Source organism: Pistacia vera, unplaced genomic scaffold (assembly GCF_008641045.1).
Source record: "Pistacia vera cultivar Batoury unplaced genomic scaffold, PisVer_v2 Contig1019, whole genome shotgun sequence".
NCBI lineage: Eukaryota > Viridiplantae > Streptophyta > Magnoliopsida > Sapindales > Anacardiaceae > Pistacia > Pistacia vera.
Window position 1 is genome coordinate 34,354 of NW_022195049.1, and position 16,625 is coordinate 50,978.

The 16,625-nt window shown below is 34.3% G+C and overlaps 2 protein-coding genes across 2 annotated transcripts; both read right to left on the reverse strand.

The window, feature by feature from the left end:
* Positions 1-1,623: 1,623 nt before the first annotated feature.
* Positions 1,624-2,130, reverse strand: LOC116116727 (agamous-like MADS-box protein AGL61). Its single transcript, XM_031402810.1, has one exon. It carries the CDS (start codon positions 2,128-2,130, stop codon positions 1,624-1,626), a length of 507 nt encoding a protein of 168 aa, XP_031258670.1.
* A 7,192-nt stretch (positions 2,131-9,322) lies between these two features.
* Positions 9,323-12,057, reverse strand: LOC116117368 (transcription factor DIVARICATA-like). The gene is made up of 2 exons (XM_031403438.1): positions 10,915-12,057; positions 9,323-10,442 (listed from the first exon to the last, which is right to left on the reverse strand). Exons 1-2 carry the CDS (start codon positions 11,340-11,342, stop codon positions 9,944-9,946), a joined length of 927 nt encoding a protein of 308 aa, XP_031259298.1. The 5' UTR covers positions 11,343-12,057; the 3' UTR covers positions 9,323-9,943.
* Between the last annotated feature and the right edge of the window lie 4,568 nt (positions 12,058-16,625).

Here is a 16,625-nt window from a genome sequence, read left to right on the forward strand (position 1 = left end):
CTTGTTGCGTGCTTTGGTTGAGCGTCTCTATCTACTCTTTCTTTGTTTGGTTTGAGCCTGTGTGCTTAGTTAGGGTGCTTGAACTCATCTCTTCTCTTTTGTACAGCTCGCGTGCTCCTTTTGGGCAGTTATGCTCATCTTTTTAACTTGTATGTCCAAAAAGATGGTCACATCCGTTTTGGTCGATTTAGACCTTGTCTTGGGATATGCCCCTTATATACATACAATTTTCTTTTTCTTTTATAATATTAACCTATTCATAAAAATAAAAAATAAAAAATAAAAAAATTGCCATGAGCTTGGAGGAGGTAATGGGATTGATCATGCAACCGTTTATGGAGATTGAGATTTGTGTTGAATGCTCCGCGGCTACAATGATTCAGGTCTATTAAGTTGCCTTAAACTTTGGTTCTTGGATTTTGTTTGTCATTATAACCTAATGCATATAAGTCGTGTCACTTTCTCTTATTTAGTTGAGGTGTTTTTATTTTATCATTACTAGTTCACATATAGTTGTAGACTTTCGATAATTTTTAGCATCTTTTTCAACAGTATAAATGATGAAACGAGAATCTATTAGACTCATAAAGGATAAATTCTCTTTAAAAAAAATATGGAAATCTCAACTAAGCTCGACATCATTACTATCAAAACCTGAAAGAATATAAAGAATACAACTCAGAACTCTACGTAGAATCAAGAAGACTAGGTTGTGTATCTGTAGGATAAGTTTATGACTTGACTTGGTACTCTTTTAGTGGAAAGTGTACTTTAGAGTTAATTATACTGTTTGACAGAAAGATAGCGTAATCCGTTAGTTAATGTAACGTGATTTTTAGTTTTGTCAGTTTCTCAATCTTGCCACTTTTTGTATTGAAACCCTATTCATGCGTTAAGATGAATCAAATTTTCCTTGATGGTACTAGTTCATATCTCCTTCTCATTTGACTTATTATTGGCTCCCCTAGCTTCGAAGTTTAGAGATTTGTATGTTTTACGCTTTTGTTGAGTTGACTGCTTGTGTGTAATATTATACTAAAGGAGAGGTTAATGTCCCTATTGTTTTTGTTGGGTGCAAGTTAGGTTTGCATGGTGAGCATCTTGCCATGAAAATCTAGTTGTATGCTCTAGTTAAGCGTCTGTGCCTATCTCTTTCTTTGTTTTGTTTGAGCATGTTTGCTCAGTTAGGGTGCTTATACCTAGACCTGGCAAAACGGGCGGGTGGGTCGGGTATGAGCCCAAAATGAGTCGATCTAAACGGGTCCAAAATATTAGACCCGCACCCTACCCTATACAGGTACAGGTTGACCTGCGGGTTTGCGCACTGTTCATAGTGGTTTTCAATTATGACGGTTACACCCCTAAAATTCCTGTAGTTTTCATTTTTTACAATTATACCCCCACAATAAACTACTCCAAATTCAATTCAATTCACCACAAAAGTCTCTTTGTTAAGCTTAAATTATAACTTCTTGAGTAGGCCATAGATTTGCATGTTGGTAACACACTTATGCTAATTGAATAAAATTGTTTTATTCATCTAAGAAGCAACAATATCCAATTAAAATTTCTGGCATAAAATAACATAAAACAACTCTAAAACTCAACACTTAAAACATATGATTAAATCAACCCACTTATATCCATATTGTCAAAGAAGTTGCCATCATCAAAGAAAAAATTAAGAGGTGCAATATCATTGACAAATTTGTGATCAGTTAATGGGTCAACAACCCTTGCCTCATGATGATTACCATCACTCTTATCAATAATTGCAAGATCATTATTATTAGCCTTTGGTTCCTCTTTATTGACCGTTGCTACCACGTTACTTCTTAGTTGTTCCAAATACTTGACAAATCGCTCAACTTCATCTAACCCCATATCATCAACACGTTGTTGTTCCCACCAGTCATGGTCATTCGTTTTGTTTCGATGTTTAATCTCCTTGGCAATCTTTACTTCCTCTTCAAACTGATCTTGTAGCCTTTTGATCTCATGCTTAATCGTGTCAAACGCTTCGTTGTTGGTCAAAAATTCCAAAGGGTCATTGTTTCCGGAGAAAAAACAATCAAGAAGAGCTTCAATACTAGGCTGACCATAACTGAAAGGTTTATTATGTGAAGACATCATGATAATGGCAACTTGAGCACCACATAATAAGGAAAGCTCACTTTAGCTTTGTTGAAAATCTCGTTCTTTCGCTTGGAGAAGGTGACTTCAAGACTGTTTTTATTCTCAAGTTTCTTGATTTCAATCCTTTGATGACCTTTGGTTTTCTTTCTCAATTTTGATGCCTTCATTGATGGCTTTGGTGAATTGCTTCTGAGATTGAGAGAAGTCTTTGTTGTGTGTATCAGTGTATGTCGTTGAGTTTGTGTGTGTATGTTACCTAAGCAAGCGGCGGTCAGTGGAGACATGACTCTAGAGACTGGAGAAGTGACGATGGTGGAGACATGGAATTGTGTTTGTATGTAAGTGAGTTAGGGATTTCAAGTTTTTAGATTTGGTTTTTTTTATTAAAAAATAAATTACAAACAGGTACCTGCGGGTGTACCCACCTCGCCCGTTTTCAAAACAGGTCAGGTCGAGTATGGATCCAAAAAAAGGGACCTAATTTTATGGACTCGTACCCTATATTATTTACTTGGGTTCGAGTCCACCCGCACGTCTAGACCTGTTTTGCCAGATCTACTTGTACCTATCTCTCTTCTCTTTTGTGCAGCCTGCGTGCTCCTTTTGGGCGGCTTTGCCCATCTTTTTTACTTGTATGTCCAAAAAGATGGTCATATCCATTTTAATCATATTTAGACCTATGCCCCTCGTATATTGTATAATTTTTTTTTCTTTTATAATATTAACCTTTTCCAAAAAAAAAAAAAATATATATATATATATTTCCATGAGCTCGAAAGAGGTAATGGGACTGATCATGTAACAATTTAGGAAGATTGAGACTTGTGTTAAATGCTCCGCGACTACAATTATGGTCACATGTTTTGTGCAGCTTGCGTGGTCTTTTTGGGCGATTGTGCCCATCTTTTTTACTTATATGTCCAAAAAGATGGTTACATCCATTTTGATCATCTTTAGACCTTCTCTTGGGGTATGCCCCTCGTATACTATATAGTTTTCTTTTTCTTTTATAATATTAACCTATTCATAAAAATAAAAAATAAAAAATATATATCTTTCCATGAGCTTGAAGGAGGTAATGAGGTTGATCATGCAACAATTTAGGGAGATTGAGACTTGTGTTAAATGCTCCGCGACTACAATGATTCAGGTCTATTGAGTTGCCTTGAACTTTGGTTCTTGGATTTTCTTTGTCATTATAACCTATTGCTTGTAAATCATGTCTCTGTCTCTTATTCAGTTGATGTGTTTTTATTTTTATCATTACTAGTTCACATATAGTTGTATACTTATGATAATTTTTAGCATCATTTTCAACAGTATAAATGATGAAATGAGAATCTATTAGACTCGTAAAGGACAAATTCTCTTAAAAAAATATGGAAAAGTCCACTAAGCTTGACATCATTACTATCATAATCAAGGAGAATATAGAGAATACAACTCAGAGCTCTACGCATAATCAAGAAGATTGGGTCGTATATCTGTAGGATAAGTTTATGACTTGATTTAGTACTCTTTTAGTGGAAAGTGTGCTTTAGATTGAATTATATTGTTTGACATAAAGATAATGTACTCTGTTTGTTAATGTAACGTGATTATTAGTTTTGCCAATTTCTTAATTTTGGCACTTTTTGTACTGAGATCATATTCACGCGTTAAGATGAATCAAATTATCATGTCAATTGAGATATCTCAATTTTGTAAGCATTTTGAGTGGATGACTTGAGTAAAACAAAATTTAAACATAAGAGTAGTATTATATTTCTAAATGAAATCCTAAATCTATATTTCAAGTGGTGTCCATCTTATGTGACACAAACATATTATAAATATTATTCACCTAAATTCTCAGATAGCATATTACTTGTGATAAGAAATTTGGAATATTTTATTTCAAAACATTCACAAATAACATGATTTTCTTTTTACTTAATCAAAATATTTGTATAACATTACTAAAACTATATGTAATATGAAGTCTTCCTCAGATATATATTTAAAATGTTAACTTTTGAGCTGATATTGCGTGTGTACATATTTGTGGAGCACGAGCCATGAGGTGTTGAAATCTAATCTAAGACATCCTTAGTAGTAATTTAAGTCTTTAACTAGATAACACATGTAAATATTAGTTATAAAGGTTGACCATTTCCTTTGAGGGTAATTTTTTTTGGAGATTAAAATGTTACTTTTATTAGGTATAATAGGATATAATAAAGGAAAAAAAAAAACTTATTTAGTTGATTCTCAAATAAATTACAAAATGCTACGATCTTAAAATAAGAATATTTTTATTATATTCATAATCACAACAAAATCTTTTTTCAACTTTATATTATTTACTCAGTCTTTTAAACGGTAAATAGAACACTTTTATGAATTAAGAACTAAAAAGCTCTATGGCATTTGTATCTTAATTACTAATTATTAGTGGCATTTGTATGTGCAAGTTTAGACAGAAGAACCACCACTAGATGGTCTGATGATAAAAAAAACAAAAAAATGTTCTATAAACTCCTGTGTTCGAGTTTCTTTAGGTACTAATACAGGTGATCATTAAGGCTTTTATCTGATCGATAGTTTTAGGATTCAAATAGATTAGTTGAAGTGTACACAAACTAGACCAAACACCCTTGATTTAAAAAAAAAAAAAAAAAAAAGGGTACGGGACAAACTAGCTTAAGCAGCCCCAATGTTAGAAGAAAAAAAACAGACATAAGAATTAGATGATAACTAGAGGCAATTAATTAGTGTATCCACCAAAATTCAGTACGGTAACTGAAATTCAAGGCTCTTCATCTTCTTCGGAATCGAAAATCAAGTGAAAAAAATATCTTGGGTTTGTGTTTAGTGTGTGTAAAGAGAGTAAGGATCGGGTTTAATAGCATTAAGGTTTTTTGGGTCTCGAGGGTCTGATTTGCGAAAGTGGATTGGCTTTGAGCCTCGAGTCCTGGGCCTTGTTTTCTGAAGGTTAATAAATTTGTCTATGAAGCTTCAGATGTAAGTATATAAAGAATCTCAATCAATGAACTAGCAACTGAGTAATTTGTGGATTTTCATCTATTAATAGTTCATTTCCAAAGAGTATCATCAATTAATGTTTGTGTCACTTCTTGGACTTCTTTGTCATCCACAACAAATTAAAATATTGATCTTTCCATTGATGTTTAGTTCATGAAAGTCTGCGAAAATTGAATGAATAGCAAAGTTTAAAAGCATTGAAATGCTAATGGGAAGTTCTAAATTCACCTCACTTGCAAATGGGATGGCTTACACGGCAAGTAGATAAAACAAGCATTTCAGGAGACGATTAATATCGTGTGGTAATCAAATTTCCCAAGTTGATGTTATATGTTAAAGTAAAAACGATCTTATCTTCTATCAGTAGAACAAAAGATGATTGAATCTTTGCCTGAAATAGTTACTGAAAACACAGAAGTTTTGGTCAGTTCTGGACATGTTAACAGGCTCTCCCTAAATATAATGTATGTATTATGCAATTGATGTTAATTAGCATTAATAAAAGTTGATATAAAGTTGATAAGGAGAGTGATTGGTAGGTGAAATAGGATTGTCCCAAGTGAATACTCATATTTGCGTTGTCGATTACTTCAACGTTAACGGGTCACGTAGACGCATTCGAGGGTCTAACTGAAGGATTTCTTTAAGTTATTAATTTTTTATTAGGTTTGGACTTAGTATTTCACTAGTGAATACTCAAATTTGTTAGAGTTGTCGACTACTTCAACGTTAATGGGTCACGTAGACGCATTCGGGGGTCCAATTGAAGGATTTCTTTAAATTATTAAATTCTTATCATGTTTGGGCTTAGAAATAAGAATCTTTGTAATATTGAGTTTTTAGTCTTTTAAACCTAGTATATAAACACATTTTTCTTTTGTAATGAATGAGAGCAATCATAGGGCAAATTATTTCATTATAAACGAGAGAGATGAGGTAATATTGAAATAATATTGACTCTGCTAGATGTAACCATAACATGTTAATTAGATGAATCAAGGTAAATCGCGTGTATCTCTTCTTTTGTTTTACTGTTTGTGATTTGTGTATTTGTTGTTATTTTGGTTTCTCATATCTCTATTTTGTTCAAGATTCAAGTGCAAGCATGTGTTTTTACCATAAACTAGATAACAACCTTAATTATCTAACACTTTTCAAGCTTAAAATGTCTAAATAACTGTAAATGACAGCGAATTATCGCATTCGACTGATGTCAGCATGATATTATCAAGTCATTATCATATTTCAGCAGTTGATTGTGCATCAATTATATTGCTTAAAGCATTAAATGACATACAAATAAAGACTTGGAAAACGCCGTGTTCTGCGCTGCTTAGTCTTTTCACACTTAACTATAAATAATTGATCGATGATTGCAGGAAGGAACTTACTGACTTGCTTCATAACCTTAAAATTCAAGCTGTTCAATAATAATAATGATTGATAGTTGGACTTAAACTTCAACTTCTTTTTTATGCTTGCAATAATGTGGTTTAACACTTGAACTTGATAGGTTAAACATGGATTTTGCCCTCCAAATTTTTCTGCTTCATGTTTATTAATCTGCAGAAAACCATGTGTTGTCATAGTGTTCTAGATGTGAACTATTCCTAGTATTCTTTCATCTGTATTGAATTTTCCAATGGTTTAAAATAGAGGAAGATGGGTATTTATTTTGACATAGAGCAAGATGGAATGAGAACTATGAGTTGGGGGCCTGAAAAAATGAAGAAAAAGAAAGACATGAAAAGACATTGCACCTTGACATCCCCATCTCAAATGAAACATATCACAACTCTATTACAGTATCAAACTTTTGTTGTGTAATGCTAAATCCCATCATACTAGCTAGCTTTCAATTGAAAATACCCAAGCAGAAAATGGATAATTTCTATCAAGCTGATGCAACATCTCAGTGTGTTTAATGCATCTACTTTTTATTTCCTATAGATGAATGATAAGTAAATTTGTTTCTCTTGTTTGGAAATGGACACAAAATCTGCTAGAAAATTTTATATGTTTGTTTGTTGGTTGTGATGAATTATAGGTACAATGATTTGAAAATGTTCCACTTCTCTGGTATTTCCTTTATGTTGAATAAGTATCCAAAAGCATCCACAAGGGATCATTCTTAGATACTCAATGGCCCACAATGATGCACCATAGAAAAAAAAATTAAAGTACCCATATGAGCTTTCATTCTTTTTATGGGTTCTTTTGTTTTCGGTTTTTTCTTTATTACTATTCAACGTAGTTTCTGTTGTCAAGCAGCAGCAGCAATATCAAAGAGGAATAAGAATATTGGTAAACAAAAGAGAGAAAGAAAACGAAGTGGGAATTGAGGTATGTGGTCTTAAATCAGCCAAAGTGTATGATGGAAATTAGAATAGAGTAGCCAAAGTGCTTTCCAATGCAACTAGCAAAAAGTACTCTTTTTAAAAAGAAAGTGGGTAGTTTTGTCAATTACCAGGAGATAAAGCTTGAAAGAAGAGGAAGGATGTTATAAGGATCTTTATATATATTGCTCCATGTTGTCTTAAATAGTTTTGTCTAGTGGGTGGGTCCAAAATTATATGTGCAAAGCAATATGGCGGGCACTAGGGCTTTTTGTTTGAATGTTGCTTGGGCTACACTTGATTTTTAGTGCCAGCAATTTTGAAGCAAGAAAAACAAAAGAAAGAACCAGCCCAGATTTTGATTGGATCAAAAGATTTATCAGAATCACTTGGTTTATATATATATAATTTACAGAGAAAATAAGTGAACACTGATCACAACAGTCCAACTCCACCGCTGACATGTGAAAAAAAAAAAAAAACACTTGCTTTTGTTGTGGAAATCAATCACAAATGATCCTTGTTCAGAGTTTTGTTATTAAAAAGATGAGTAAAAAAACTCATTTTGTGGAGAGCTTACATGGATTTTCATTAAGTTTTTGAGCAATTAACATTTCAAGTGGTAGTGGAATTCCTGCAAACAATGCCACTGATTATGCTACCAAACTTGAGTAACATGAAGCTTTAAATTACTGTTGTTAGCAGATTTTGAGTCCAATTGAGATCATTCTTGCGCACTGGGAATGTAAAGATATTAGTTACCAGTCACATCACTCATTCCATTTCCACTCTACTTCACTTGGGCGGAATTTCTCGTAATCAAAGTGCTTTTGACAGAAAGAACATCCACGAAAATATTTACCCAACCAAATGCAAGAATCTAAAGCCAATTCCCAGATCTTTACAAAAGAAAAAAAAATAAAAGATGGAGAAAGGCCCTGTGACTTTTTTTATTTTGTAAAGCAGAGTTATAGCCATAAAACCCACCAAGTAAAAGCAGAGCACTCCCATTAAATAAAAAGGGTCACAAGACTTCAAAGCAACTATCAAGATTTGTTTAATCACCATGTTCTAACTTAAAAGAATCAGAAAACCAAGATTCCGTTGATGATTAGTAAAAGGATTATGCGAAACCTTAACCTTAATTAATTGGCTTGATGGGCAAAAAAATTATCTTAGATAAGTGAACAAATGAATGGGAAACACAGGCCGCCATTTGTTCGGTTTGATCATACAGTGATGCATCCGATATGATCTCCTACCCACCATCTAACTCATTAAAAGGGAACAAACAGAAAACACAATATGTCATCCTCAAGAAGAGAACCAACATTAAAGAAGACAGAATGAAGCATGAGATGCTTATATTAGTGGCTCTCAAGTCTTGACTTTGGTCAAGATTCGAGCATCCAAATTTAGTCAACTAATTGCCATCAATTGTATAAACTATACTTTAGCAAAAAGGCATCAGAATAAAGCAATTCATTAAACTAGTGTCATCAGAGAGAATGCAATGTGACTCAGCAAAATTGGTCCCGAGCATCGCATGACTTGGCCTAATGTCCAAATCAACTACTTCCACTTGGGTTTTATGAATGCGTATACAGTACACTGAACTCTGAATGTGAACCATACCAAGAGTTTAGATTCCTATATCATAGGCCACAATTCAGTCAACAAAAAAAAAAAAAAGGGGGCGGGGGGCGCATCATGATCTCGGTCTTTATCTAGGATGAACTGTAAATGTAAGTTTTGAGGCAAATCATAAAGACAGATAACCACAAATTCTTGATTTTTATTGCACAAAGGTATTTACAAAAGAACTTATATATTTCAACTGAGAGATGGATATGCAGTTTTGCGGGATCCTGGTTCAAATGCTTCACAAAATTCATCACCAACAAAGATTTTAACGGGGAAAGAAAAAGGAAAATTCTGCTTGCCTAAAATATCCTAAAGATTATAATCCAACCCAGATGATATTATTCTCACAGATGCCTTTATTATATCAACCATGCAAACTTGGGAGTTGTGTAATTTACATGAAGCTACTCAGAATGGTTGGAGACTGTATCATCTACTTTTAATCATTTCAGCATCTAGATCATCTAGTACATGGCTCTTACGTAAATGGAAATATTCATAATACAAACAAACTCAATACAAGAATGCCTTCTGATGACCAACAAATACTGCAAGGAAATAACCAGTGCACAAGAACAAAAGCTCAAGCTTCTTGTAAATAGGCTACTCTTATGGTTCAATGGTCCAGTTCTCCAATAGCAAATCATAGCACAATCTAACTGATTTCTTCATGGACTCGTTCCACGCTTCATCGACATATTCACATAGAACCAAGATATTGCATGGACAGAGTAATCTGAGATCACTGACACTGACTAAGAATTGGCAAATAAATATCCTTAGAACTCCATATTATCTATGAATTACTGATGTTGCATTGACTGCATCTGATAAAACGTGTTGTAAACGTCAAACTGAGATCCATGAAGAGTTCCACCAAGCAGATTTTGCTCCTGCCACTTAGGTGCATACGAAGATATCCCACAGAAAGGGGGCATGAACCCGTTGCTATTTGTTGGGTTGAAAACCATGGCTGCTCCTTCATTTGGTGGTTTCCAATCGAAGTGCTCATTTCTTATGCTAGTTAACTTTGGTTGCTGCTGCAGCTGAACGACAGCAGTAGAAGAATTTGTAGATGAAGATTTACTATTTTCTGGAGAAGGAGATGCCGTGTCTTCCAAATTGACAGTAGTAATATCATGAATGCTAGATCTCCTCTTATCCTTCCCTCCAGTAAGCTGCCTATTGAAGTACTTTTGAGCATGACTTGCAACCTGAGTTGGTGTTCTAGTGGTCACAAAATTGCGGGAGATATTTCTCCAGTCCCCTTTTCCAAACTTTTTAAGACCCATTAGAAATTGCCTGTAGTAAAATTATCAAACACCACATCATGAGCTGCTGGAGTGTACTAAACCACTGAGAACTAGACAATTACACAAGCGAAAAAGAGATCTTCATAAAGGATTCAATAAACTGCTTTCATCCAATTGACCCATGTATCATACTTAGTATCATATCACTCACAAGATCAGCCAGAGATCTTAAGTAATCAAAAAGTCAATTATTTCAACAAATCAAAGCTTTATATCATAATTTCTTAAGTTCGGCTAGAATGAAGTAACCATAAATCTCTGATTACCAACGATCATCAATCTCAAAAATGAAACAAACTTACAACAAATTTATTCACAATAAAACTAGCCTGTAGCAGACAAGCCAAATATATGATACAACAGAATTTAAAGGCTATCCAACTAACTCTAATTAACTTTTCAACATTGTTATATATAAGATTTTGAAGGCAACGGAACATAATAAAAAGAAAAATTAATACCTGTGTTCTTCTTCTGTCCATGGAACCCCTTTCTTTCTTTCTTGATCAGAAGGCCGAGTTCCGGTGCCTCTCTTCCCACCAGGACTATAAAATTGCTTCAATCCATCGAATTCTTGATTACCATTAGCCCACTCCAAAGTGAAAGAATCATTACAATAGCCAGGAATTGGAATTAAACCTGCTTCAATATCACTAACATCCTCTTCCAATTCCTTGTATTGTCTGATGACATCACCGACTGTCTTGCCTGGAATCATTTCTGCTACCTTAATCCATCGATCAGGAGTATCTTTATCATACAAAGCCAGAGCATTCTCAAACAGTTTGTTCTCTTGTCGAGTCCATCTCGTTGCCTTGCTTTCTTGAAACAACCAGTTTGAGTTCTGGAGATATGAGGCTGGAGATAGAACTTCTACTCCTCGATTCATTTGTTTTTGGTTTATTGAACTGTACTAGTGGACTGAATCCTAGCCCAGTTTCTCTCTCTTTGAATTCAATGTTCAAAGAGAGAGAAAACCCAGATAGAAAATGCAGAGAAGTGGAGGTTTTTATGACCAGAGAAGCATCAAATCACCAAGGCATTTGTTTGGAATCCAAGCAAACTTTTTTCACACAAGCATCAATTGAGGAATCTAAAAAAAGCTAAACTTTCCAAAAATCAAGGAAAATTCGAGGAGGAATACAGGAAAATTCGAGAAGGAATAGAGAAAAATTCTTTTAAAAACACCTCAGTTTTGTTAAAAAAAAAAAACATAAACCCTAGGCCACTACCACCGCCCAAAAACACACAAAATCACGAGTAAAGCAAGAGACAAAGCACAACCCAGATAAAACTTCAACGCACTAAAACGAGAAAACTTGAAGTGAGATGAAGAAGAACTCAACCAAAAACAGAGGGAAGTTGAGGGAAAACAGAAAGGTTCTTGATAATTGAAATGGTAAAAGTTGTTAAAAAAACAAAAAACGTGGTTTTGTAGCTTTTTCCCGGAGTTGGTGGCCAAAGCAAAAACAAAAGAAAAAGCAGAGAGAAGTGAATGAAGATTCGGGAGCTGGGGGGAAGGGGTGTTTGTTCTTAGTAAGCAAAGAGAAAGAAGAGAAGAGAGAATAAGCAGAAAAAGAGAGTGAGCGGTGTTCAGTTGTGATTGGTTGATATGGTTTTTATGTGGGCGCTGGAGCTAAAGAAAAAGGTATATAATTATACGTGGGAAAGTGTAGAGAACCAATGAGATTGAAGCTGCAGAAAGGACAATCCGTAATTGGCTTGTTGCTGAGAATTGGAGGGAGGTTTTGCCGGTGAAAGTGAAAGAAAGTATTGGATTAATTGGTCATTTAACAAGCCCTGACAATAGTGTTGACGTTTAGCTGTAGCACGTGAGATGTTTGTCCCTTGTTACTAACCTTCTGTCCAAAATAAAAAAAAAAAAAGAAATCCATTTCCTCTTTCATTATTATACAAATCCTGTACTGAAAATCACTTGTTGGATAAGCGGTTTGTACTTAACTCGGACCCTAAATTGACCTAATTAAGACCTCTTTTCTCACCCCCCCCCCCTTTTTTTTTTTTTCACGGGGATATATGAGTCAGCAAGCCGCAAATTAAATTTGTGGTAACCGTCTAAGTTCGAACCAAAAAAATTAATAAAAAGAATATATTTTTTTAATCGTCAACCAACCCTTCGGGATTTTTTAACCATCTTTTACTCTGATCATTACAAATTTTCGATGAAAACCTATTTCATGTAATAATCTTTACCCATCTCATTGAGTGGTGTTTCAAGAGTTACGATTATTACACATTATCTTACTCCAACATATTTCATTTGATAAAGTTCAAATTTATCTCTTATTCAATTAGTATTCTTAACTTGTTTAAAAAAATGATATCCAAATTTCAGTTGAGGACGCACTCTGAATCTTATTATTTGAGGTAGATGAAAAACAAATCTAAACCCTATCAAATGAGGTGAATAAAATAATAAATAACGATCGTAACTCTCTAAAAAGAAGAGGGTGGAAACATTTAGTTTATTATATTTGAGTTTGTTATTAGTGGGAAAGAAGGTTTTGATTGTGTATATATATAATATACATTTCACAAATCATTAGCTTGACCCCAATACGAATTAGAGCCAGCTGCGATTTTGTTATGGGTTGCTTTCGTTAATAAGAGTCAACTAATATTTAATAGCTTGTTAATATGTCGTAAGATTCCCCTAATTCAAATTATGAAATGTCAAATAGTACTAATTCAACAAGCTCATTAATGACCAAAACTTTTTAAGTTATTCCATTGTGGTTTTCTAGAAAACACATTTCAATTTGAATACAGACTCGTTGCCCTTGCCCCCACAACACTAACAAACATGAGTCATTACAATTTCTTTTTTTTTTTTTTTAAACAAATTTAATTATTAATCTTGGCTTTAGTGGGGTGGGGTCTAAATGGAGTGGTCGGTTTTTATACGGTTCAGACTGATTCTTTGGGCCAATTCCAGTACAGAAATTGGCCCAACAAGGATAAAAAAAATTCCTGTAATTACTGGAGATTTGGAGTTTCTTTATATAAATATTAATATGTTACTTGAAATTTTTATTTGTGAATAATCAAGTTTTCAGAAATGTACAAATACTAGAAGAATGTTCCTCAGATCATAAGGTAGAGTCGAAATAAATACACAAGTACAATAACCCTAATCAGAGACTAATTAAAGCCCGTATCTAAAGAAACAAAATCAGATTTTAAGCTCCCAATTGATTGGAAATCTAGTGCGGTAAATTACTAATCACCTTACCTAAAAGAAGATTCCTCACTGCACTAATTAATTAGAGGCGTAAACGACATATTTCCAACTGAGGTTTAACGAAATCTTAAGTCGATACTTCTAGTTATATTTATTCCAGATTCTTACACTTAAACTAAGATTGTTAATTACTGTTGAAAATGGTTAAAAACGGTAAGTGAGGTCAACAAGTGAAGGTATAAGTTTTATAAAGGAGGTTATGACGAGTCCAATGGTGGTTTTAGAAGTGATTTTGAACTTTAGAATCGGTCAAAAAATGACAAAAACCGTCAACTTGGACGCTACTAACGTGAGCAGCTTTTTGCTAACACGAGTCTATCTTTTGCCAAAGAAAGTACTAGCGCACTTTAGCGTGCTAACGTGCGTCGCGTTACAGTGTTAAAATAAAGGAAACGATGTTACTTTAAATGTGAGAATCTGGAATAAATGCAATCAGGGGTATCAACTGGGATTTCGCCAAACCTCGAGTGTGAATATGTCGTTTTCTCTTAATTAGAGTAATCATGGGTTAATTAAAGTTAATCCTACTTTTATCTTACATAACAAACCCATATCCAAAACCTAAAATCAAGACTATTGGCTCGGTATAGCTTAAACGAAAATAAATGGGTTGCTTTCTATTGTGTAACCCAATGCATAAAATAATGAAAAAAGAAATAATGGAAATATAGTCTAATGGATTAGTTGGTTCATCTTTTGAACTGGTTTAAGAATGTGCACAGAAAGCTGAACAAAAAAATTTGATCTTTTGTTTAATGAAATACAATACGATGATGATGATGATGAAGACAGTAAAGCTTTTATCTTCAATATTAAGCTTATGTACGTGTCAGTGGCGGCATGCAACACTGTATTAGTTCCATAATTACACTAACTCACTTATTTTCATTATTTATTTTCAATTCATATAAGAAAAAAATTCCTTTCCAGGGTTTTTGAATTTCTTAATATTATATGGAAGTAATTGTCTCCCACTCAGAGGCTTTGAAAAAGGGTTTATAATAGAAGTTTGGTTGGCTTGGGAATGACAGAGACTGCTTAAACAAAGTGGGGTTTCCATAAATGGAAAGATTCTTCTTATTATTTTAATTAAAAGTGATAATTGTTTAATACTTGTAAGGTTATGGTAATTGTGGACATGGAGCTCTGAGCTCTCTCCCTCTGTCTTTATTTTAGTTTTTCTATAATTCAAGTTTGTGATGCAGATGCAGATGTGCACTGGCTCATGTGGGTGCTTGTACAACTAGCAAAAGCATATACTTCACATCTTCCAAGAGAAAAAATACCGCACTGTAACCGAGGCCACAACTATTAAATCGGGCTTTGCTCCCTTCTTCTGCCTCGTGGCTGTGGGGCTCCCTTCATTTTCATCTGCATGCGTAAGATTAGGTTTACACTCCGATGATTAAACAAAATATGAACTTTGTTTGACCACAACTGACACATAATGTTATATCAGAGTTTATTTCACCAGTAAATTTAAAAGTCTGGTGTAAAATTTACAGGTTTGTAGGTAAAAAGTCCAGGGTCCACAGGGACATTGAATTCCATTTTTTCTGAAGTAGTGCTGGAAATATAGGTTGGTCCCCAGTTCCTACCATTCGGCGGATTGAAGGAGGGCTGTCTGTCTGGCTGGCTATAATTCTTTAATGCCGACTCTTATATAGTATATTTGTTCGAGGCAAAACTTGGCAGACCAAAGCCAATTTCATGTAGAAATTAACCCTGTCAATGCCAGGATTTGCAGGTAAAACTATTATTTTAAAGCTAAATTACTTCAGGTTCTCCTACTTACCTGCATAATTGAGCTGATGAGATGTCAACATCACAAAGTCCTGTCCCACTCCTTTTAAAGGTCAAGAATGAGCTAGCAAATTGTGCTTTTGAAGTGCACGAGGAGACTAGTTAATATTTTTGCTGTACAGGCTCCATAACTGAAACCCACCAGGTTAACCAAAAGCATGCCAAGAATTAGTGCGAGATACCAAAACAGGAGAGGACAACCAGAAACCTCCAATTATTTGTGTCATATGCCTGATATCTCTCACACAGCGCACAAACATAAAAGCATGTACAATTTTGCATCGATATAACTCAGACAAGGCAAGGATACAGAAGACGTGTCTCCCCAATTATTTATCCCATTTGGGGATGTCAGGGTATCATAATAAAAAGATAAAATGATGGAAAGTCTAGTGAAAAGGGAATTCAGCAGCAGTAGATGAATTATATATAGAAATCTTGCGAGGCCACAGTACATTACTTTCTCTTCAGGAATCTGTGTACTTCAGAACCTTTGATCAATCCCTTTTGAGCCCTCAGTTTGCAGAGCTCTTCTCATAAACTGTTAATGTGTCAGAGATGGAAATTTTGTATGAAGAGTTAGAATGTTAGAATCTTTGTGTGACAAATTAATCAAAGGGGTGGCATTTCTTTTTCCATTGTCAATGTGATGGCAAGCAATTAGAGATAGTGGGCACTGTTGATGTTTACACCAAGTCATTAATAGAGACAAACTGTTGGCAAAGTATAGATTTATTTCATGTGTACTTTGACTTGTGAACAATGTCCCCAAAAAATAAAGCATCTTAAAAGCTCCATTTACTTCAAAAATAAGCATATGATTAAGACATCTTCTGCACATATACAACTGAATTTAAACATATATAGTGGACTTTTCATAACCAAATTTCTTTCCACTAAGTGGCCCAAGCTTTTTTTTGTCGATAGAGACTTATGTTTTTTCTGAATTGGGTCGAGGAAAGATGTTAACAGAACCAAGCCCAATTTCCTCTACGGACTACGATACCATTTACACACTTGCACAGTGGTTAATTTGAATGGGCTATAATTTTGAAGGTTTAGATGAAGAAATTGGGTTTGGGTTGATAGGGAACATTTTTCTCTGTA